The sequence below is a fragment of the Notothenia rossii genome (genome assembly GCF_949606895.1).
Source record: "Notothenia rossii genome assembly, chromosome: 9".
In the NCBI taxonomy this organism is placed as follows: Eukaryota; Metazoa; Chordata; class Actinopteri; order Perciformes; family Nototheniidae; genus Notothenia; species Notothenia rossii.
Genome location: NC_136907.1, coordinates 57,557,945 through 57,584,589, shown reverse-complemented (window position 1 = coordinate 57,584,589; position 26,645 = coordinate 57,557,945). Strand labels below are relative to the sequence as shown.

Sequence of the window (26,645 nt, the reverse complement as noted above, 5' to 3'; positions counted from 1 at the left end):
CTTGGCCTGTTGTACACACCTTCTGTACACAGCCACGCGCACACACACACACACACACACACACACACACACACACACACACACACACACACACACACACACACACACACACACACACACACACACACACACACACACACACACACACACACACACACACACACACACACACACAACCACACACAACCACACACACAACCACACACACACACACACACACACACACACACACACACACACACACACACACACACACACACACACACACACACACACACACACACACACACACACACACACACAATGTCCGATGATCTGTTCTCAGTCCCTTTGTGCTGCTGCAGCAGACTCCTGGGCGTGAGCTTGGCTTTGAATTTGTCATAATTGCATTTAAGGAAATTAGTTAATTAAGTTAGGCCATCAACAGTTAATCTCATAGGGCTGTATGATTTTATTTTTTACTCACGTTCAAATGTGTGACTGAGGGAGATTGAATTGGCAGAAGTAATTTGTTTAACTATATTCTGCTTGCAAGGATTTACTGATAGTCTGAAGATAAAAATGTCTATGTTATCTATCATTCTAAATAGTTGAACTATTCAAAGGATCTCTTTGATTGCATTTCATTTAGCACAAATGTTCCTTTTATTCTGCCTCATTTCGTCTTTGAATAGTGGATATTTAACAGCACATGTATGTGTTCTTTAACTGTAGATGCTTGCAGGCACATTATGCCAATAATGTGTTAATAAATGTCCCAACATGTAAAAATGCAGAAAAAGTCAAAGAAACATAACACCTAGAAATGTGTCTAAACTTATAGCAGCTTTGCATTGCATTTCTTTACCCAATTACTTTATTCCAGCTTGTGTGCTTCAGAATAGGTTTATTTCAAGTAAGCATGAATATGTATGTGTGTGTTAAAGTACATGTGTGTATGTCTTTGTGCAAATCTCCCAGCGTGTTTGTAGTCTAGGAGGTTTTCATCGTAGCTTATCTGTGACAGTTCTGTCTCCGTTCTGCATGCAGATCAATAATAGAGTTACAGATGACTGTACTTACTGGGAGCCACACACACACACACACACACACACACACACACACACACACACACACACACACACACACACACACACACACACACACACACACACACACACACACACACACACACACACACACACACATACACACACACACACACACACACACACACACACACACACACACACACACACACACACACACACACACACACAGCCGAGTGTGTGAGTGTGACAGACAGAGCCTGTCTGTGACTGTGGAGGATATTAGGCTTATTAAGAGTGTCTGGGTCTCCGAGTGACTCATGCTAGCTCAGTGTGTGATTGCATGGTAGCAGGTTAAAAGGGCTTAACAGGAGAATGCATCTCCCCCCTGCTTCCTTTGCCTCCTGGCTCATTTTGTTATTCCCTCGCTCCCTCCCTCCCTCTCTCCACCTCCCTTCTGGTCCCTGTTCTGTCCTCTTTTCAACCTTATCCCCTTTTTTCTCGCCTTTCCTCCCACACATTTTTGTTTGGTTCCTTACTCAAAAAGAAAACTTTCTCAAACTCAGATTTTATGACAGCTTTGGAATATTTTTTGTTGTGTTCAAACTGTGACTTTCTGTGGGGATATGGGTGTCAAGAGGGGGACATCCTACTGTCTCAATATAAGTGATTAAAAAGGCCCTTTTATGCATTTTTCGTCGTACCCTTCCCTGTAGTGTTTTATACTGTATACGTTTGTATGCATGTAAATGAATTAAAATATAAAAAGTGTTTAAAATAGGTAATTCTGTTGGTTAAACCAATTGGTAAATATTTACAAAACTGATATTTAACACAAAGATGAGTTTGAGTTACCATGCTATTATATAGCAGCCAGCCAATCCATTTTGAACACATAGTAACTGTGCAGTCGACTGTCTCAATCACATGGCCCTTGCCTTTCAGGTCATCCCTTGAGGCCTCATAACCTTGTAACAACTATGAAAAATAGCTGTAGAAAAATTGGGACAATATATACGTATAGCAAACCTAACCCCAGCTTTAGAGGCTGTCCGACAGTCAACTCTGGGAAATAACAGTCCTGAAATCATAACGATAATAAAAGTTGTGAACAACATACATTTAACAACCCAGAGCAACTGCGTACAGCTTCCATGACAACAGAAAATTGAAGTCAGCAGGGCGGATAGGCTTCTCACAACAGTAGAATAAACCAATAGCACAAAACATCATACATAAACATAATGTGGCCCTTGGTGAATGAAGGGAAACATAAGATTATCATGCTCTTATTGACTTACTGCCTGCTCGGCTGATCCAACCTTGTGTGTCATAAAGTAACCTGCTTTTCTTTCATTAGTCAAACAGTAAAAGTAATTTTCTACTACAGTGTTGCAACTGAAGTGTAATGCGAGGTCAAAGCTGGCATCAGGTCATCCGCAATAAGTCTTGTGCAAAACCATGAAAATAATCCTGTGTCCCCGCCAAACATTTCCCATCCCGCCTTACTCTTGTCTCCATTCACCTGTATAGATTGCTGGCCTTTTTTCTCTTTCTCTGCTGCCCTGTCTTTGCTTCAAAGTCGCTCCGTAAGATAAATACGCAGAGTTCAGTATGGACCACAACGAATGCTAGTGTTTGAAATGTACCTCGCAACCTTCCTTCCTATTCCCTCTCGCTGTGAGATCAATACCAACAACACACACAAGAACCCACCGCTGTTATCATCAAGCAGTCAGCCTTCTTTGGATCAATAAGGATTAAAAAATGAAGATCCTCATCGCTTACATCATCAAAACAGGCACCATCATAAGCATTAGAGTAATTTCATAGTCCATATGTCTGAGCCAATTAAGACATACTAATTTACATCCAAACTGTGAAGAAATGTAAAGGTTGCGCTTCAATGTTGCCAAATAATGTCAAAGATAATTAAAGAAATTCTAAAGATCACAAATTATCTATTGAAACACAAATGTGATGCTCTAATCTGACACGAGGGTTTGTTTTGCCAATAAAGATTTTCCTTTAATTCAATGAGAGCCTTTTAAAATATTTTTCAAAATACCAAATTGTTTACCTTAGCTGTACTCAACATGTGGGGACATTGGCCAAGACAAAAAATGTGTGGGAGTTTTATCCAGGCTGAATTTTTTAACCATTCCGAGCACTGGCATTTAGAGAGGAGCGGGCAGTGTTATCCAAGATGATGCAGTTCAGGGGCATCGTAGAAAGCCGTGTTTCACCAAAACAACCTTTGAAAATGAAAGAACAAAAACTTCAAAAGACAGCTCGGATAAAAACGTTGTCATTGTGTGAGGTCTCACAAAACTCACACTGCCATTTATTGATTTAATAAATGTAAGCCCATTTTGACTAGAGCTTAACAGAATTTCAGATCTTTAAAGTTATTATACATGCAAAAATAACAGAAAATGATAAGACATTTTACTGAATATTTCTGGGTTTTGGTGTGACAAAACAAGACATTAAAAAGGCATCAGTTGGATTTTTTCACGTTTTTCTGACATTTTATATACCACATAATTAGTTTATAAATCTAGAACATAATTGGATAATTAGTAGGTAAAGAAATTAATCGTTGCAGCCCTGATTTTGACTGTCATAAACATGTTTTTACATCCAATTGGTAAATGAATTGTGCTGTGTGTGTTATTTTGACAATGATGCCTTTTTGCCAAAAAGTAATTCACATGCAAACAAATACTATGTGTGTAAACTAGAAAAAACAAGAAAAAACGTGAATCCTACCAAATGATTTGATGTATCAGCCTCTAACGAAAGTTAAATGATGAATATGATCTGTGTGTATAATTACAGCAGTAACACTAAAGTCTATCGGAGTGAATATAACTCCAACTGGCAAATACTGCATAACTGAATCAAACTGAGCCAGAGAGCTTCTTTTTTTCCCTCTTTCCTCAAACTCCGTCTTTCTCTCTCTGATCCTCTGTTCTCACCACTTTTGATACTTCAAAACAACTCTACAGTCATATAGAGGCGTTCAGCCCAACTGTAGCTCAAGGGACTATAGCTCTCACATTAATATAAAGAGAGAAGTTAACTCTGCGATATCGCTCCGCAGTTCACATCCTTTATGGCTCAGCCATATGCAACACAGTGCAGGCTCGTCACTCTGACTTTGACGCTCTGTCTTTTGAAAATATCAGTGGCCCGATATGAAAACGTATGGGAAAACTGCATAGAATGTTTCCTAATTAGCAATATAACTGCCATATTTACACAGTATATAATTGAGGGGGAATGTGAGGGGCCAGATGTTTTTTCTTCCCTGGTGCTTCATTTTTTGTTTTCAGGGCTATGGAACTAGAGTAATTAATGAACAAGGCTCGACGCAGGCTTGTGGCATTTAAAAGTAAATTTTGAGTCACATACTGTATGCCTCCAACACACTAGAATCCTTAATGAATGAAAAATAGTACACGCCTGCAATAACAATAGGTTTTCTTTGTTAAGAAATATCATTCAGCATGCTCCCGAGGGCAGACAAAGCGCAGATGCAGACATAGACAAAAAACAGCTGAAAAATGAGAGGCATAATAACGTGATGTCAATTTCCCAATTGATTTGAGTTTCTTACATGTACCTGAACCCAACCTTAGAACAAACCCCAACCGATTGTTATCTGCAATGCATGAATTAAGGCCAACCTTACCTAAACCCGCGGCATCGCTGTGAGAAACACTATTTAAAAAGAGGAGTATAGCTTGACACAAGACTTGTTACACATCCATCAGCCCTGGCAGGAGACAGTAGCACCCGAGGGTCTCTTGTCTCCTGCCACAGGTGGGGTCCCACTCTATCTCTCTGCATCATCTTCTCTCTTTTCCCTGTTGAGCGAGGTCGGATAATGTTGAAAAGATTCATTTATATCAAGCTGCCAGCAAACCAAAGCAAAACAAAATACAGTTAACTTAATTAAATACACCTTGCATGACACGATCAACAGGTCATTCTACTTCAGAGATGGTTGCTATGGCAACTGGGAAATAAGGGAACCAGCAGCGGAGTAAAGGAAATCACACAGGACGTTGTTAGTCTCGTTATAGGGCTATTCAGGGTTATTGTAATTGTCCACAGGGCTATAGCCTCATTATGGTGCCTATGGGAATGTGAATTATGTAATGTAATCTGTTGATGATGAGATGGGGCCAGTTTTGATAAGAAGTATTTTCTGCTCCTCTTTATTGTTATCTATTTATTGACAATAGATAGGCTAGTTCTTTTTTTAAGGAATTTTTACAAAAATGTTCATAGTCTTTACAATGCACATGTCTTATAATTAATTAAGCCTCTCAGTTTATTCTGGCATCCCATTGGCCAAAATGTTGGCGACATATTTATGAAAACAAACACGCATGTTAACATAACGGACATATTGAGGTCAGCAAAAATGGTCAAGGTCATGTCTATTTATTGTACAATGAGTAGATAACAAAAAAATGTAGTAAGAAAGATCAAGGCATGTCCCTGGGTGTTTCTCAATCGCGATCTGCTCCAGAGCCACTATTTCAAGCATACTACGTCATCGAGTGCCGCCGAAGTACTGTTCCAATGTCCAGCATACTTGGAATTCTACCGAGCCCCGCGTACTTCGTTTGGAGAAATGTCGAGGCTGCACATGTGTAGACTCCGCTGTCTTAAAATCCCCACAATGCTTTGCGCACGGACACATTTCCCCAAATCTGTGGCGGAAAATGTAAGGTGGGGCCTCTCATAAGAAGCACACCTGCACACTTGCTAGCCTGTTCCACTCTTTGTTTTCCGAATAGCAGGGAGTATTCTTGCCTCGCTTCTGAAGCAAGACGCTCGGAAGACATGTGCTACCAAGCAAGCGTACTCGACATTGAGAAACACCCCCTATATCGTCCACTCCTACTCACCAGCAAGACCTTGGATGTAGAACGCTCTGTCCAACCGACCTGACATTACATGTTTTGACTCTTTCGATTGCCTCACAGGGAGTCCTTGAAATTACCATTAGTAATGTTTCTTTGAAAATAATTTTTCAATTGAATACAAACAGCTAATGTTTCTCATGCATTAATGCAGCAATATGCCCCCTCTGCAAAACATCTTGTTAGTTAACGTTTGCTGATGAGGAGCAGAGGGAGAGCCACAGTATTCGCTCTGACAGCTTCTGGGTAATGGGCCCTCAATAGACATTATCCCGCCAGACAAGCGGTAGCGGGTCTCGCCGGGTGCTATGGTAACAGCCAATGCTTGTGCACGCACACATACACACACACTCAACATTTAACGGCCAGACAAGCAGCCGGGCATCCGATTACTGGACAACTGTCGCAAATATGCAGAGCCAAAAGAGGCAGATAAATGGCCCACCCTGGGAGGAGGCGACTCCTCTGCCAGAAGAGTGGAAGGGCCACTGCGGTGTGCACCGGGTGTGTGCTCGCTGTCGGAGGTCCACTCGGACGATTAGATAGAGGGACTTTAGCCAGGAAGCAAGTAAACACTAGGCAGAGTGGGGAACACCAACACAGAAAGCAGAGAGAGATACCAACGTCCTGGGGTGTCCCTTGTGATATTTCTTGGTCGTAATCAATTCAGGATACTAAGTTACTTTGAACTCGTTGGAGATTGCTAGGCACTTTTGTGTGCGATCAAATTTAGCCAACTAGTGCAACCAAATGCAACAAAAACAGGAAGAATTCAAAGAGAATTTTAAGCTGTTGACACAAAATTTTGAAAAAACTAAAGTGATATTCCAACAAGAAAATACAAAAGGGATTGAGAGGGAAACTGAATAACTAAACAACAAGTTTAGGGTAGGAGCCTCCCTAAGACAAGGAAAATGCAGTTGTTCTCGGTTTTACCAATGGCAGGCAAGACAAATAGCTTAGAAGTTAGGCATTTTAGCCATTGAATTTGGCTAATGTCTTACAAAATGTGTGATAAACATGTTGCAAAAGTTACTCTGAGCTCAAGTGATAGTAAATAGAAAAGAGTGGTGTGTCATTGACCAATTACATGCACAATGAAATCATAATCAAATATATTTACCATTTCCTCAGTTTATCCACTTCGTATGGAGTTTAAACCCACAAGAATCACCAATGCACGGAATGCAACCTTGACATTTGGGGTGGAATGGTCCTTTAACTAATGGGGCCATGTATATCACACTCCTTTTTCCCAACAGACAAAAACATTGTCTCAGCTTGACTGATAGAGCAACACACACATTCACACAGCGGATTTGTCGCTTTTGAAATGATAAAGCAGCAGCATATGCCGTGGCAGACACTGCGACCTGTGGTTACTGATTAAAACTGGAAACAAAGGCAGAGCTGAAGATCTCATTAGCACTTCTAAAAGTATTTTTCTTCCACATCACAACAGGCGCTGAATCCTGAACTGCCAGCCCCCTCACAGTCAAACAGCTGCACTTAACACTCAACGCTTAATTCAACTGTTGTAGTTTGACCTGTCTGTCCATCTGGGGACAGAATTCCTTATATAATAGAGCTGTCAAAATCAAGTTTATGGGACAAATAAAAAGACTTCTAACTAAAGAAAAAAGGGACATTTTGGTCGATGATTCACATATCAATTGGATTTAAGCTACAATACACAGTTTTCACAGTTTCCCGTATTGTTTGCTCCTTTTTTTTTTTTTTATCGGTGGCATCAGCCAAGGTGTCTGAAAACAACAAAGAGTTCCTGGTCATAACAACAATGGTTATATTACATATGCCCTGCTAAACCGGTGGTTCGCCTGGGAGTAGTCTGACTCATACCTCATTCACACCAACGGTGTTTGAGGGCCGGTTCGGAGCTGGAGCTTGAAAAGCAACAGCTTTTCCTGTTCACACCGCAGCGGAGCAGCCTCTTAGCTCCGGAATCCGGTTCAATTCCAGCACCAAAAAAGTGTCCGGCTGGAGCAAAAGCACCACATACGTCACGCTTACGTTGAGGTGGCGGTAGGGGCAGGGGCGGGATCAACTCCTGAACAACAGCAAAAAGGCTGCGTTTTATCCAGTTTTTACACAACGATGGAGAAACTTAACAAGCAGCAGTGGTCCACTGAAGAGACCAGCTACCTACTGGGAATCTGGTCTTCCGAAGAGGTACAGAGGAAGCTGGAGCACAATCGGCCATTGTTGTTGTAGTCGGTGTGAGCTGTGAGGGGTTTCCGCGCGGTTTGGCTTTATGAAGCAGGCTCGCAAACGGTAACATCATGACGCAAACGGTGACGCAATGAGTCGGACTCTGGACGGTGTGAAAAGAGCCGGAGCTAAACCGAAGAACCGATTCTGAACCTGAAAAGCTTTAGCACGGAGCTTGAACCGGAGTTGCGTTGGTGTGAACAAGGTATCATTGGTTGTAAAATGTGGGTATATGGCTGCTATGGACAGAATATTTGTTATGCTATGTATTTTGCAGGGCTCTGTCGATACATCCTGTGCTTACTTTGACTGGCTTAAAGAAATACAAACAAGAAGGAATGTTCTTTTCCCCTGTGGCAGAACGATAATGAGTGTAGCCAGACCTTTCTCCTGTGCTGCTGACACAGCACCTTGCAGGATGGTCTGGCTATGTGAGACTACTTTGGGAGTAGAAACTAGAGCTGCTCCTTTGGGAAAGCCAATAAGACTGTCTGTGAGGGAGTTTTTCAAAGAAACAACAATACATGCTTCCGGGATTCTAGGTAGTGATCCTCCAAATGAAACATTGAATGGACGGTTTAATAGACTTTATAGAGGGATAAGTGAATTAGATTAAGTCTATCATTCTTAACCATTTGGATTATGAGCTTAAAAGAAAAAAACACGATAGGCTTAAATATAAACTAGTTTCAGCTCAGAAAGAAAGGTGTTCATTGAATTCGTGTTAAGAATTCAATGGGAAAACACTGTTTCCATATAAACAATACAGGATCCTGGTGCAATATTGTGTTAGTTAACAGTATCGAGACCCTTGGAGCATTTTAAAATTAAGTTGTTGCAAAACAATTAGATCCCTTTTTAGAGAACTATATTTTTCTGGAACCATTGCCTTGCTGGACAACTGTCAGCTAAATAAAGTAAATGTGACCCAGAAGCATTGAATGAGGGAGAATTGGTAGCTAGCAGCAAGTAATGCTAACCTGGATGACACCAATACATCACTTTTGCTAATGGTGAGAAAAAGACCTGAAACCTGCACCTAAACGGCAACAAGACTTGGAGTTAGAACATGGTAAGCCAGGCAACTCACAAAAATATATCACATAACTTGTTGCTAAAGAGGAAAACAAAAGACTACACCGGCAAAAATGCATCTGGGCCATGCTAAAAGACGTTTGCTAATAGCTAAATGAAACGGAGGAAATAAAAAGATATTTTAAAAAGCTATTCATTTTCTACGTTCTTTGCTAGTTCAAGTACAAGCAATCCTGCTTAATTTATTATTATTTTAAATAAAAAGAGCTAACCCTGTTCCTGTAGTTGTCTTGTTGCTCACTTTCCTCGTGGCAATAGGCTGAACTCCTGAACCACACCTGGCAAAGTAGATGGGCCTGGATGGTTGGACTGTGCCATTCTCCAAAACCATAGGGGTGTTCTAATGAGTCACTTCAACCAGGCCACCCCTTCTTTAAGTGGAGCAATGTCTTCTTTCCCCTGCAATTTACTATTTACTGGCCAGCATGTGTATTTAATCCTACAGTCAGGAAAGAGGCCAATGTCACTTGGACAGAGATATTGTAATAATTCATCTGAGGCTCAAGAGCAGTTTTGTTAATATTATATATTAACTATTGTGTCCCTTTCTCAGATGTTGTTACCCATTTTAAACATTGCACATCATTTGTACAATGTAATAATGGTCCTTCAACACGATCCATTTCCTGTACATGTTTTGTCGCTGCAGATTAAATGCTGTCCCTTATGTTTGCAAGGACACGCAGCGAATACACTATTTAAAACAGCAACAATACTAAGGAGGTAATTAAAGAATGAATCCTACACGAGTTACATACTTTTTGATTAGCCTTGTTGTAATTGTGTGTTTTGCCAAATCATTCATCTTTTTGGCAATTACATCCAAGCTAAACAAAGTGGACTGCCTATAAAAAGCAAGGGAAGACTGGAAATCACAAGACACTCTGCTTCTCACTAAATAATAAACCCATTTAATCTGTGTGCAGCTGGGTGTTGAAGTGGAAAAAGGTTTTTTTGTTTGGCTTCCACACCTCTTCCATCTCCCAAGTTGGATCTGTTTTAAATGGAGGCTCTCAATGCAGCCCTGTGACAGCGTTGAGCAGCTAAATGCATGGCCAGTTAATTAGATACGTGAATGAATCGGTTTTAGAACTTCTTTGCTGCTCATTGTTGGTCCACCCCTCAAATTGAAACGAGAATTACAATGCCGGCAGACTAGTAATTAGTTTGAGACGGACGGAATCCCCGTTCGCTTAATGGAATCAAAGAGGAGAACATATGATGGATTGTTTGTGTGTGTGTGTGTGTGTGTGTGTGTGTGTGTGTGTGTGTGTGTGTGTGTGTGTGTGTGTGTGTGTGTGTGTGTGTGTGTGTGTGTGTGTGTGTGTGTGTGTGTGTGTGAGAGAGAGAGAGAGCCAGATGCTTTAATCATGTTACTATGTCCTGAGAGGCAGGCTCAGTGTGTTACCACTATTGTGTCAGGAGTGCTGTTTTCACATTGGGCTGGTATGGAATGTGTTCTGTGAGATCAGAGCAGAGACGACACCAGGGTCCAAACTCAATCAGCAGAAGATAATATGACGGTCACTTAAAAAAAAAAAAACGGAAGGCCCTGAGCAGAACAATGGACTCCTGCGGCAGCTGCACATTGTTTGGTTCTTCGTAAGAAGCAATCGTTGTTTTTAATAGAGAATTAATAGCATGTCATGTTTGCAAAGCTGGGGATTTGCTTTGTGCCATTAGACCTGAGCCAATAATCAATTTGAACTACCAAAAGCAGTCGCTTTGATCCACCGTGTTACACTGACAGGGGTGGCATGATTTTGGCACCGAATATGACATTCTGCTCTCTAGTTCTGCAAACAAACGTATTCTGGGTGATGTTGTCCCACCTGATTAAACCTGACAAATTAGGAAATTAGAGAGGTTTAAAGAGATTAGGTTTCTATGTTAGTGTATCACATGGTCTGTGTCGGGCCAATTCTACAAGCAAAAAACTAAAACCTATAAATGTATAGAGTTTTGGCTATAACACTCATGTGTCATAATAATAAAAGAAAACATAGTGAAGAATGATATGCAGTTTATGCGAAAGGATTTGGTTACATGATCATCAAATCCAGATTAACTGTGTAGGAATCAAAGTCAGATTTCTTTCAAGTTCAAAGCCTCCTGCTGCAAAGTGATATTGATTCATTCCTGGTGCGTCTCCGAGCTTAAAGGTGCTGCGGTGTGTGTACTCAATGTGAAGGAAAGGGCTTTAAGATTGCATCTTCATCTTGTCAGTAAACCTCCACATGAGTTTTGGACAGATCTGTATCCTTTCTTGAAGCAAAGAAGACACATACAACCAGGTTTATAAGAGGTTTTAAGTTATCATTCTTGCGCTTTAGTTTTCACACTTATTTTAAAGTGATTACAGCCTAATTGCCTCATGTCCCATTCACCTTCCCGTTGTCATTCTGCAAGTTCATAATGAGGACAAGAAAACGAATAACACTAGTGAGAACTGATAACAGCTAATAGCCTACTTGTTTTTAAAATGAGCTCAGCTGAATAGAATATAATTAATGGAATTTAGTTGCATAAAAACTTAATAAGTAAAAACTGTTCTTCTTTGTTCATTTATAAAGCTACTCTGGAGGTCACTGTCTTTAAAAAACGTACAACCATATTTTATTTTGTGTGGTTACAAATGTAGTCAACTAGCTTGCATAGATAATAGCTACACCAATCATATCATTAGGGCTGGCCTATCAAAGTACACTGACTTCTATTTGTTAATCCGTACATATTGTAAATTCAATAGAGATACTCTAGATATACATCTGTCACTGTTGATATGTACATATGTACTGTTTTGTTTATTATTATTTTGCTGTTTACAAGTTTTTGCTGTTTATGTTAATTGTATTAATTTGTAATTCATGTGCCTTGCTTGTCTAATTAAATCAGTTGCACACGCAGTACATGTTTTTCAGGGTTTTGTAAGCGCAAAATACCATGCAGAGTTGTAATTAACTGTCACTTTAACAATGGCAAACTTTGCTAATCCATCATTTAGTTTGACGTCCTGTTGTACTGGAACTCAATGTGATGTGATGTCCAGATCTTTGTTTAAAAGAAACTGTGGTTACTTATTAAAAAAACAAAAGATATACATATCTTATTTGAATATTCAGGCAAAGAAAGATATATAGCTACCAGATGTATGTATTTCTTCTCATTTGATATACGGTGATTGTGTGAATTATAAGAAAATATAGATACACGTTGCATTAACTGTAGTAGGTGTGTGGGTAAGGTGGTAAGGAACACAATCTTGTGCACCACAGGAATGCAGGAGGATCTCAGTCTCTCTCTCTCGCCTCAAACAAAATGGTGTGTTTTGACATGTGGATTCAATCATCTAGATCAGGGGTGTCAAACTAAATTTCATCGCGGGCCACATTCACATAAAGGTTGCACTCAAAGGGCCGGTTGTAACTATATAATATATATACAATAATGTATTATATTCCATTATTGCCTCTGAATTGGATTATTATAGGATAGGGTAATAACTTAGTAATTAACTAGGTCTGAAAGCAGAAGTCCAGGGCAAATAATTGTAAGTCTCTTCGAGATGCATTGTGGGACATGTAGTTTATGGGCATCCTGCTTCTGTAAAGTGGCATGTAACCGTACAAAAAACATATCATATTCTTTGCAAGCCACATAAAATGAAGTCGCGGGCCGGATTTGGCCCCCGGGCTTTGAGTTTGAGACCCCTGATCTAGATTACTTTTGGGCACAAATCAAGAGTGAACCTCTAATGTGACCAGCTCTGAAGCCATTCACCTGCAAGAGCAAAACTGACACACAAAGGTAGAGCGTTCAGAAGAGGATCTGACAGGTGTGAGTAAAACACGCAAACACACCTGATACTAGTCATGCTTCCGGTCTCAGAGCCAAGCTTGCATCTCTCCAGCTGACTGGCAACGATCTGCCGCTCTGCTTCCAGCTCCCTGGTCAGACGTTCAAACTGCAACTCCTGGAGGGAAAGAGAAAAAGACATGTCAAAACATTCTGCTTATTAACACATTTACAGCCTTCCAGAACATTATTTTGGCCATGTTGTCAAACACATTTTAAATTGTTGTGAAATGGACTCTGCCGTCTGTGGTGGGAGAACAGGCTAAATATCACTGTGTCTGGCAGAGTCGGTGAGAAATGTCGCAAACAGTGACACCACACTAACGCCATCCCATATGTGACATTTTTTATTCTGCTACTAGCAAAGTTGAGAAACAGATGAAGTTTGGGGAATGTAGAATGTTGTTGTTGTTTTCTACATAAAGTGTCAGTTTTGCATTAAAGCTTTAGTTTGAAGCCTGCCTGACAAGCACGCTGTATGGATTTACACCCTGCTGTTACCATGTGGTGGCTGATATGAAGGGAGGGATGAAAGAGGTTGTCAGTCACATCACCCCAGTTAAATACCCATTACGTAGATGCCATGTTGCGCACCCTAAAGAAGCGCTCTCACCATGAGAGAACTGGATGTTGATGTTCATAAAACCAGGTGGATCAGGAAGCAGTTATGCGACAATATATTTGTTTTGTTTCCCTAAAACGTTATTTCTGTTCTTGTTGAATATCTGTCCTCCGAGTCTGTCAAGAAAGACATACAAATAAACCTAAAAAGATAGATGTGATAGTCCCCCTTAAGATATAGGATATCAGGATTGGATAATCGCCACAAACAATTAACATTCGATCATATTGCACATGTGTCAATAAATGTTCTTTAAACAAATAATGAAGTGTTATCCTTTTTCTACAAAAAGAAAATATATATAATTGTGCCAAAAACACCCAAAAAATGTTCTAAAATAACAGTAAACTGGCAGTTGATTACAATTCTTAAGTAAAATACATGTCACATTGGATGGGTCAAATACAAAGACTACATTTCATTGTGTATGCGGTGCTGTGTACGTGTGTCAATTAAAATGGATTTTCTTTGAATCCTCCATTTTCATTTTAAGTTCCCTTTAATCACTTTTGTACATGTGAAAGAACGTGTTTTGATGAACGGTTCTTCCATTGTTTTCATGCTTAATTTATGCTATTCAATGTGTGATGAACCACTATCAATTAACTTACGCACAGCAAACAAACAAACAATCAAATGGCTGATTATATAGTATTTGTGTCTGCTGCTACGATCATTATAGCTGATTAAACGTAACCTGTGATTTAACCAACTTGTGTGAAGAAAACAAATAAATATTTGGATCGCAGATGGTTTTAAATCAAGCCAAGGGCACTGAGATCCTGCACACTGGAGCAATGGTCCTGAAATTATGATTTAGATCTTAAATTGCTTGAACATTTTCCTGGTAGCTTTCCAGATGATAAAAGTGATGGAATTATAATAAATCATGTCAGAGCAGGAGATACAATCTATAAATGCTCCCCGGTCACCATTTGCATACAAAGGAGATACTCTGAAAGAGATGTGAGCTCATCTAAAAGTTATAAAAGTCTGAATTTGAATCTGATTAATCTCTATAAATGTAATTTAATATGATGATCAATTGCTGTCTTTTAAAGTGACAACAGTAACTCAATGTTTGAGGATATTTGAAGTGACACAAGCACACATGCAGGACAAATATGACTTATTATAAAGGTAAATAAGACACTTTTCAACACCCATTAGTGCCCAAATTGTTTATGTGCAAAATAAATGTCTCATTACATTAGTAAAACCAAATCCTTGTGGGGTTTCAAGCCTAATTAAGCTTCATACAGTGCATTTAGAAAGAAATTGCATGTCATTAAAAGTGAATAAAAATACTGATCTGTTTGCACAGACACCGTCAGAGACAGATATTCACTATGCTAGTTTTACACTTAAAATGCTCTCAAAATATAATTTTTACAAGAAAGAAGGAACATTAATTTGATTAGGATTACACATCTTCATTTTAAGAGTACTGATGGAAAGCCGAGTGGTGGTCCGTGGGAGATTAAATGCCTGATGATGCCTGAGGCGACTCCACGCTTCTCACCATAATGATAACATTTGATTAGAATGAATCATTGATGTAGTAGGTTAACAAATCCGATTGCAATTGTCATTGTAATTATGCACTGGCTCAAGTATGGACACAGATAAGTATAAAGACACATGACCGGCGTGCACATGCATTGGTTTTAGAGCTTATTCAAATAAGAGAGCAGAAGTTCTTACACTTTAAAACTAGCTGCAGTGACATTAAAGGTGGGGTAGGTCATTTTGGAGAAACCAGCTTGAGTGCGCTAGAACTTGAAAATACATAGTCGGAACAAATCTGCCACTTCCTTAGAGAGCCCCTCCTCCAACACACATGAACGCGCACATGACCAATGAGGGCACGAGATAAGTTTGTGCACAGATGGAAGGCTGACAGGCAGGTAGGCCATCCAGTTATTTTAGCCGGGCCGGCTAAAAATGATTGGTCGTGCTTTTTACAGTACTACGGCTTCCACAGATGAAATGTTGTTATGGATTTATTGTCAAAGCACTTCAGATATTCATTGCTATCGGGATGTTAAGAGCATTCCATGGAATATAACCAAAAGTGTATCTCGAGCCGGTTTCTCAAACTTACCTACCCCACCTTTAAGTTAATAGATATATATCTCTTCTAGTGCCACGCTTGTACGACGTTTCCCATTGACTTCATGTCAGGAATACTTCAATAACAAAATGACCATGTGTGTATCAATATCTCGACCTGTGTTAACTTGTTCAGTATAACATTGTTTTTCTCACATGTCTCCATGTGATCAGAGAATAGAAAACTGAAAAAAGTGTTGTTGAATGGACTGTACTTATACAGTATAGCGCTTTATCCAGTCTTTAAGACCACTCAAAGCACTTTACATACTACATGTCGCTAACCCATTCACACCCATTCATACAGAGCAGTGTATGTTACTCTAGGAACTAACATGCATACACATTCACACGCCGTTGGCTATGCCATCAGGAGCAACTCAGGGTATCTGTATCTTGCCCAAGGATACATCGACATGTTGACTGCATGGGCTGGGATCGAACCCACAACCTTCTGGTTGAAAGATGACCGCACTCCCTCGCAGCCACCCCCATTTACTTGAATGGAAGTAAATGGGGTTTAACAACAGCCAAACTACTGTTTATCGTACGTTTGCTACTTCCCAAAACACATGCATTTTCACAAAATGCTTGCTTTTTAATAACCGAATGTTTGAGAGTGTAAACATGTTTCAAGCTTGCCGACTTGTGTTTTGATATGATTTTGCAAAAGTTTTTTTTTGCTGTTGACTGTGGTGGCATGCAAAATAAACAAAGGATTTATTCAAAGTTCAAGGTGAGATGAAGTTTCAGACATCTGTCAGTTGAAAATGTTGTGAATGCAGAACAGTCTGTTGTTGTTAACGTGCTCTAATGCGCCTGCACACACACACAACACACACACACACACACACACACACACACACACACACACACACACACACACACACACACACACACACACACACACACACACACACACACACACACACACACACACACACACACACACACACACACACACACACACACACACACAGCTGAACAATCTCCCAAGTTTAAATACTGTGAGAGCAACATGCAGACTCTCCATCCTAAACATGATGATACATAGATGTGTCTACACTGCACTGCGGATGAAAATATAGATGTTCAAGAGATAGAGTTAACAACAACAAAAACACCTAACTTAACTAAGTGTGCTGAGTTGGCTCTATTTATAAATAATTTCACCTTTTTATCTGTAAGTGGCCATAAGATCAATCATCACAATGTTAAAGTTTAGTGGAGACAATGATCTGCAAGAAACACATGGATGATTTGAGTGTCTATGATCTCCCTGCTGAAGGCTCATTTGAAGATAAAAGCCGTTCTCCTTTGATAAGTTGCAAGCACAAACCAGCCACTTGCTACAAAGCTGCTCAAAAGATGCAAGAACAGCCATCACATAGAGTTAAGAACTGCACTTTTCGTATCTCAAACATCGCCGCCTGCAAGACAACAACAAGATTGTCCCCGTGGGATTTCACTTTTTCAAATCAAATCAATCTAACCACCCTAATCAGCTGATGTAGAAGCAAGAAAAGCGAGAAAAAACAACCTACTTCGTGGCATCTTCTCCGGAGCAGATAGAGGAAAGATGAAACGCCTGTGTTGCTTTGTTTGTTTGCTTGTTTGGTGCTGCTACAGCTGAGTGCATAGAGGCTGAAGCGAGCTGACTAACTAGCTGGATGGTGAGCCGTGAGAATTCACTTGTAAGGCTTTTTTTGAAAGCATCCAAACAAAAGCTCCCTCCTTTTCCCCCTTTGCCCCTCTGATCACTTCTCCCTCTGATTCAGTACTGACAGGCAGACACCTGTTACTGCAGAGGATCAGGCATGATCGGATGAATTCAGACAAATTGAAAAAAGGCGGCAAAAACAATGAAAAGATCAATACAAAAAGGAGTGATTCCACGTACCTTCACATGGACCATACTGCAAAGGCAAATTCCCAAAGTATCCTGCTTTTATTTAGCTCCCTCCTAGTCAAAAAGCAACAACAACGCTCCCTCCTCCAAACACTCATCTGTCCCGGATCAGACACAGCAAGTGAGAGAGGGGCAGAGAGACATAGAGAGACTCTGGTGTCACTTGAGCTGACTGCAACTCTGCCGCGCTCTCTCTCTCTCTCCTTGGGGGCCACGAGACACACACACACACACAGACACACACAGTGTTCACCCAGGCACAAAGGTCCCCATGGCAACGGAGCATTCAGAAGCCCTGTGGCATTATTTATGCAACGTTGCATCACAATGGGCCCTCCCACCGGCCGACCCTGCCAAAAAAGCCCGCCGCTCACCCGGCCACTCTCTGCCTCTCACCCTACCTCTCTCTCTCTCTCTTTCTCTCTCTATGACTAGACCATCTGCACTTCTCACTCTCCCCCCGCCTCCCCCTAGACACCATCACTGAAAAGCAAAGGGGGGATTTAAGGAGAAGGGGGCCGGGAGACACAGAAGATGGATGGGAGGCAAGATGGAGGGAGGTATACACACTCAAAATAGTACACGCATACCTACACACAAACACACATGCCTACACACACTTAAGCCATATACACGCGTGTGCACTCACACACCGTGTGTTCTGTCTCAGTGAAATTACATGGGCCGAAATAGGATGTAAGGAGTGAAGGGGGGGAAGCAAATTAGTTGCAGCAAGTTCATGCAAGCACACAAAAAAGCACACAATCTACACACAGCCATGGCTTATCAAGACATGTTTGGCACTGTTGGCAGCAGAATGCTTATTATGGGAAAGCACTTTATATGATATTGTCCAGAGTCAAGGTGTTGTATTTTTATATAACAACTTTAACCCTATAGTGTGCTTTCAGTTTACAAAAGTTACAATATGGTTTACAAAAGTTACAAAATAATCCGATAACTACTGTAGCATGTTCCAACATGCTGTAGCCTACCAGCCACTAGCTTGCCTGCTACAGTTGTTACCGAACTAGCTCTTTTCATTTTTGAATCAATAAGTGTACAGAATCATCAATGCAGAACTTAGTGAAGCTTCACTTAAAAGAACAAGCATGCACAACTATCTCTTACCCAAATGCAATCTGGCTCAAAATCTGTCGACATGGCTTCCGAACAGGTGCCACAGTCACGTCCAAAAACACAAAGAAGTCCAGTGAATAATTCCCAGCCCTTTTCTAAAATCCTTTCTTTGTTTTTGCCTTCCTTTATCTGACGTGTCCACTTCCCACTCCCTAGATGCCACAGTTCAACTAAACCAATCACGACATCCTTGCAAATACATGCTGCATATGCAAAGCTCCAGCCCTCGCACATTTCTTTAACCAAATTTGCATTGGGTCTGTTGACATGGATGTTTATCTACAGACTGCCTAAGTGAAGGTTTAATCACAGAGATAAATGGTCCATCCATCGAGTGTTTGGATAAAACGACACAGATCAGCAGGATCATCTTACATTACACTTAGAGTATATTGTGTGTGTGTGTGTGTGTGTGTGTGTGTGTGTGTGTGTGTGTGTGTGTGTGTGTGTGTGTGTGTGTGTGTGTGTGTGTGTGTGTGTGTGTGTGTGTGTGTGTATGTGTGTGTGTGTGTGTGTGTGTTTGACATGTTGGATTGCATAAAGCTGATTAATGTATCTTAGAATATCTTAGAATATATTGAATATCTAGAATTCCTTAGTCTTTCAAGTTATTTCTAATACAAAGGCACAAATTAGATGAATATGCGTGTAACAAGGACTCAGTCTGTGAAATGTATAAGGTGCATGATGTTTTTTGTGACTCTAGGTAAATGTTTTTAAGTCTGAAAAAATAACCCTAATAATGTTGTCATCTTCTTTTTAGACTCGAGATCTACACATTAATAAAATAAAGCCAGCTTTGGTAATGGCGTTTGTCAAATGTAGACATTTACCAGGCAATATCAGTTGCATAAGGATAAGTAAATGATTAAGAGCCATTACAAAGTACAGTTCGAAGCAGCAATTGATTTTTTTTAAATCCATTTTATGCCATCAAACCACATTACCCGACTTTTAAACCTTACATAATATGTGTGTAAAGCAATATACCAGCAATTTACTGTTGAAATTACATTAAACTGAGGGACTCAAAAAAATGAAAGAATAGTAAATGGCTGACAGATTGTGGGTCCCGCTTTATAAAACCCCCAATGTTTAATGCAGCCTTTGTGTTACATATTTGATGTCACATAATCCTAATAACTTCACCCTAGGTTATTTTCTGACTTTGAACCACCACTCTGGAGTCACAGAAGACCTTACACAAGGGTTTGAGTAAGACTTTACAAATGTGTAAAAAGAGTGACGTTTCCATTTAGACGCAACTATATTCTATTGTGATCAATTTCACGGTAATGGAGGAAAAATAAATGTGTAAGGAAAAAGCAAATCTATGCGAAATCACTGATGTTGCTCCTCTTAAATGTTACAATAAAAATGAGTACAGCCTAATCACCATATCCATCATAGTGGAAAGAAACCCTAACTGGCCTTACAGAATGGTGTGCTTGCATGTGTGTGTTTGTGCGTGTGTTTGAGTAATCATAGCTTGATAAGCAATAAAGTGCAAAGGACAACAATTATCTATGTCTTAATGAGCAGGTTCTACAATCAAGAGCTTGTCAACTGATTGCATTACTAAAGATCGGTTCCAATCAGAGTTGGTTAATGGAGACAGAGGCAAGACAGCCACTAGCTTACAGGAACAGGCTGCCCCCTGAAAACCCCATTAAAGCAATTAGTAAAGTAAAATAAATGACTGTAGGACAGTGGTGGGCCGCATGGGGAGCAAAGTGTCAGTGTGTGTGTGTGCTTGTTGTGTGTGTGTCCCTCTCTCTCTCTAGTGTAAAGCGGTCTAATTGTGCCCCGTGGCGTCCGCCTGGCATTTAGTTGTTTCAGAAGAGGCCCCCGTTCAAGGAGAAAATGTCACGGTGGCTGTATAGCTAAGACCGCTGCTGTCTGGTGCTTTTGTTTTGGGCCGGAAAAAAATACTAGGTACATTCAGTTGGTAATAAAGTTGTCCCTGAGGCGGAGGGAAACAAGCCGACACGAGAAGCTGGGGAGTGATAGAGAGATGGAGACCAGGGGAGCAGGGAGCGAGAAGTGAAATGAGATACAGGGGTGGAAAACTTGTGCTGACTGAAAAGCAGCGAGGGGGAAGACAGATTCAAGGAGATTTAGCGCTCTCCAGATACCAAAACTACTTAAATGTTCATCCCAAACCAGACAGATCTGTCTTGTTGCCCGATAACTGCGGCTGTAGAATTGGGGTTTAATTCCTCATCTCACTGCAGTGTGTATTTCCAACCCCCCGTGTATAACAGCCTGAAAACTGGTTAAGTACAGACATGAATTATGAGCAGGTATAAAATATTCAGAGTAAAAAAAGGTCTTTTTTGTGCTCATTTAGCTGCAAAGTACAAAAAGACATTCATCAAGCTTCAAGGGAAAATCGTTTTTTCAATCTGCAGTGCGTATGAAAGGCTCGAGGTTGTTAAAAGCCCACGTTCGTGACATATGAGGTAACATCTAAAGGGTAACAGTTCTCCAGACTCTTCTTGACGTTGTTGCTTTAATCACATTGGAACACCTTGTGGCCTTGTTATTTTTGTCTCGGGTTATTGCTTGTTGCTTGGAGGATTGCCGATTGACATTTTACCTCCCAAAAACCACATTGTGTCTGCAGGTGCTGTTTGGAGAAGAGGAAACATTTGCAACTCTGCCCAATAAAAGCTTACTGTCCTAGTGGAACCCTTCAAATGTGTTCAAGAAAAAAAGTACAATAAGAGGACAGGGTTCTAACTGCACTACCGTTATATACTAATACTCATGAAAGTCATCAGTCACAGCCCAAATATACGGTTCCAATTCAGAAGTCCACCTCTCGCCAAGGAGGGAAAACAGCGATCAACATCCTGATTGCTCTACGTGATATAGCATTCCTGGGCTTAATTTAACTAAATCTCAAATTGTATTCCCCTATAATAGTATAGACTCAAAGCACATTAGCGCCATACACTAATGGACTGTATCTCATTGACTATACCAACAATTCACAACTTTTTGCCTACTACATTATATGACATTACATTGCATTTAACTGACGCTATTATCCAAAGCAACTTACAATAAGTGCAATAAACCATAAAGATTCAAATTAAGGACAACAAGAACAGTGCTGACATATTTACTTTAAAGGTCCATTATTATGCAAAATGCACTTTTTAATGCATTGAATACATATATACTGTATGTCTCCCCTGTGTGTTTAGAGACTCAGAACGTTCTTTCACTCCTGATCCAAGTATGCGAAATCCGCTCAAAAAACGGAGTTAGGTTTCGGTTCATACGTGACGTAAAAGTTAAAAATTGACTTTATTAGGCAAGGCACGTTTATTTATATAGCACCTTCCGGTACGCGACAATTCAAAGTGCTTTACAAAATAAAATAAAAGACATTTAAGAACAGATACAGTAAAAACACATTATATAATGGCATTTTACAACAGGCATTTAAAAGGCAAAGATATTAAGATAAACACAACAGTTATACAATACATGAATAAAAAGCAAACTACAGTGTGAATATGAGCAGTTCAATTAAAATCAGTACAATTAAAAGCAGCGGCAAAAATATATGTTTCCAAAATAGTAAGAGTTTCTGTGGACGTGCATGATTCAGGCAGTTTGTTCCAGATTGTGGGGGCATAATAGCTAAACGCCGCTTCTCCATGTTTTGTTCTTGCTCTCGGAACGATGTCTGTTGTTGTTCCAGAAGACCTGAGACACCTTGATGGTTCATAGCTATGCAGGAGATCGTTGATATACTTTGGTCCTAAACCATTTAGTGATTTAACAACTAGAAATAGAACTTAAAAATCAATTATTTGGCCGACTGGAAGCCAGTGTAAAGATTTCTGAGCCGGACTGATGTGATCCACTCTTTAAATTTTAGTGAGGACTCGAGCAGCAGCGTTCTGTATCAGCTGCAGCTTTCTGATATATATTTTTTTGTCAGCCCTGTGAATACACTATTGCAGTCTACTGAGGATGAAAGAATGGACAAGCTTTTCTAAGTCCTGTTGTGACATTAGTTTTTTAATCCTAGATATGTTCTTCAGGTGAGAGTATGCAGATGTAATAACTGTTGAAATGTGACTGTTAAAATTCAGGTCTGAGTCCATCACTACACCCAGATTTCTTGCTTTGTGAGTTACTTTGTAGTCTGCCGACTGAAGCTCTGTGATTACTTTTAATCGGTCCTTCTTTGCTACAAAAACAATGGTCTCAGTTTTTTGTTTGTTCAATTGGAGAAAGTTCTGAGTCATCCACTCATTGACGTGCTCAATGCACTTGCTCAGTGTTCTAATCGGAGAATAGTCTCCTGGTGTAATTTTAAAATAAATCTGGGTGTCGTCTGCATAGATATGATAGCTTAGATCGTTGTTTTTAATAATTTGAGCCAGTGGTAGCATATAGATATAAAAAAGCAAAGGTCCTAAGATGGAGCCTTGAGGAACCCTGCATGCCATATTTGTCAAGGTTGATGTGTAGTTGTCTACCGAGACAACGTTTTTTATGTCCTTTAAGTAGGAAATAAACCCATTTAGAGCTGTAGCTGAAACTCCCACCCAGTTTTCTAGACGGTCTAGCAATATGTTGTGGTCAACAGTATCAAACGCAGCGCTGAGATCTAATAATACTAACACTGATATTCTGCCACTGTCCGTGTTTATATGGATGTAATTTAAGACCTTAACAAGAGCAGTCTCAGTGCTGTGGTTTGGTCGAAAGCCCGACTGAAACACATCAAAACCGTCATTTAAAAACATGAAATGACTTAACTGTTGAAACAACAAACAACTTTTTCAATCAATTTGCTTAAAAAAGTAAGGTTTGAAATTGGCCTGTAATTATTCATTACGGTTGCGTCTAGCTTGTGCTTTTTTAGGAGAGGTTTAATTACTGCAATTTTCAGGGCCTGTGCAAAAATACACCCGAGTGGAGATTTGAAGGACTAAGAAAACTAAAAGCTGTTGCCGGTGGACATTGTGAAATGGTTCTCTTCTGCAGTGCTCACAATTACCATGGAGCTGCTGGGGTGGAGGGCAGAGAGAAACATGTCCGCAAAGGGGCGTGGCCAGCAGCAGCTCATTTGCATTTAAAGCTACAGACACAGAATCACTTTTGGAAAAGGGCTAAAACAGAGGGGTTTATGGCATGCTACAATTCATGATCTGTTTGGTACATGTCTCTGAAGTTTTTAGAGACATGTTTTCTATATATCTGAGACCTATAATATATTGTTGAAATACAGTATAATAAGTGACCTTTAATCAAGCAATATCATTGAAGTGCTTGATTGTCTGCCAAGAAATAAGCTAAACAGGTGGGTCTTAAAGCTTACCACGGAAAATATGAAGATTCTCCGCTGGCCTGATATCAGTGGGAAGCTCGTTCAACCATTTTGGAGCTATGATAGCAAAAATGTGAGTCTTTGTTGAGGTGTACCTGGTTCCACTTCGCAGCGAGGGAGTAGCAAGCTGATTGGCAGATGAAGAGCGAAGTGCACGTGCTGGAGTGTGAGGTTTGACTAAAATGATACAAATCTTTGTTATATTGTGTTTCTGTCTTTGCAGAATAAGCCATGCTTTAACCCAATACTAAATGATGCGGCTTTACAAATCAAGAAAAAAGAAACATCAACATTCATGCTGGAAACTTATGTGCGTTGATCGTTTTTCAAAATCGTCAAAGAAATCTGTCTGCCACAGAAGATACTCTTTGATCATAGATGGCTATTAATATGCGCATTTAGTAAATGTCTGAGTGATATGCCTTTACTTAGGACAGTGTGAAATAAAAGAGGAGATGAGAAGAATTTGAGAGACTGCATGAATATTCTACAGAACATGTTAGGCTCCAGGTTATCAGTCTCATACATGTGGGTCAGGAGGAGATTGCTAAACCACCTGGTTTGGTCCAAAAAGCAAAGCCAAAACTTGAAAATAGAACTTCGAAAAAGAAAAAGAAATAACACATGAAAAAAACTGTTGGTTTGGAAATATTTAACTTTTTGTGCTACGGTTGAATGCATCTGTTTTCTGGAGACCTTGTTGGATGAAAAAGTTATAGTTTTAAGTTTTCAATCGGACAAAAATCTGTGTGTATTGTACTTATATGATTCTGTTTTCTTCAAGTTTGTATCTTGTTGGTCGAATGCACTTATTGTAAGTCGCTTTGGATAAAAGCGTCAGCTAAATGCAATGTAATGTAATGTATTGCCTCGAGGAAACACCAAACAAAGCTCTGTATCTGTGGAAGGAGGAAAAGAGTAAAAAAGTAATCCTCAGTGCTCACTACATAAGCTAAAATCTTTACTCGGGCTACGTCGCAAATTCGGTATCATTTTGACTGTTATAAAATGATCAACCTCTAACACTAGACTTATGCTGATCTAATATAAAGTATGGTATCTGTTCCGTCTCAGTGTCAACTGTCTGCTCAGCTGTCTGCCTTATATCCTCTATTCTCTGCAGAGCTGAACTCAAAGTCAAGTGTTAGACTCAACACCGCAACCCAAAGAGGCCTATACACACACACACACACACACACACACACACACACACACACACACACACACACACACACACACACACACACACACACACACACACACACACACACACACACACACACACACACACACACACACACACACACACACACACACACACACACACACACACACACACACACACACACACACACACACACACACACACACACACACACACACACACACATACACACACACAATCAGTCCAGCTTGCCTGTCAATCCTCATTCAACTTTTTTTCTTTTTTGTCCTTGCTGTGGCAAGTAGCAGAAAGAAAGGTGCAAAATATAAGAAACCGTTGACCCTTTACAGGCTTTACCACAATGCACTGCTTTCCTATTCCCTGTCACTGCTTTCCAGATGGAGATAAGACAGCTAAAAGCCATAAAAGTGACATTCTGAAAATAACTAACAAGGACAACACACCTGTACAGTATGTAGGGCTTGGCAAACTGGAGAAAATCACATCGGGATATTCTTTACGAAATCCCTCCATATCGATATCGCAACAATTTTGTAGGGTTGACCATTGGGTTTTTCAAAATATATGGATATACAGTAAAGACTAAGTGGATAAAGGCAAATAGTAAAACAGCTAGAACAGTCTGTTAATTTCAGAAAAAGACATCACTTCACTGTACTGCAGCCTTTAAAACCAGACGTATACAACAGTTAAGTCGATATCTAGTTGCATATAACCATATCATTATGATATAAATGTAGTGCTCATCCATCAATGAATGCAAGCAAATATGTACTGTATGCATTCCCAATGGATATTTAAATTGATGGTATCTAAACTCCTTCTGGGAAATGTGACCGTCTAATCATTGCTTAGCAACTGTAACTATGCACGGCAGGCTTTGGGTTTTTCTACACTATAAGTGGTGTACAGGATTGGGCTGTACTAAGAGCAGTACTCTGTGTTTTAAGGGTGTGTCTTTTTAAACTATTTCAAAACCAAAAATACACGAGCTAGAGTGAGAAGAATTATTAAAACTATGTGCTTATCTAATGCAGAGGTTTTCAGAGAGGGAGGCAGGCCTCTGAGGGGGGGTTCCAAACACTTTGAGGGGAGGCTCAGTGAATGGAATTGAATATGAAATGAGTTATTAAAGAAGATCACGAGGAATAGCTTTCATGCGTGGGATTTGGT

The 26,645-nt window shown here is 40.1% G+C and overlaps 1 protein-coding gene across 1 annotated transcript in view; it reads right to left on the bottom strand.

Annotated features, from left to right (window-relative positions):
- The window catches only part of LOC307019916 (catenin delta-2-like), a 195,494-nt gene that overhangs the window by 109,756 nt on the left and 59,093 nt on the right, over positions 1-26,645 (bottom strand). Inside the window, exon 3 of the mRNA XM_079651016.1 lies at positions 13,153-13,265. Within this exon, the coding sequence (XP_079507142.1) occupies positions 13,153-13,265 (113 nt within the window). The remainder of the gene's footprint in view (positions 1-13,152; positions 13,266-26,645) is intronic.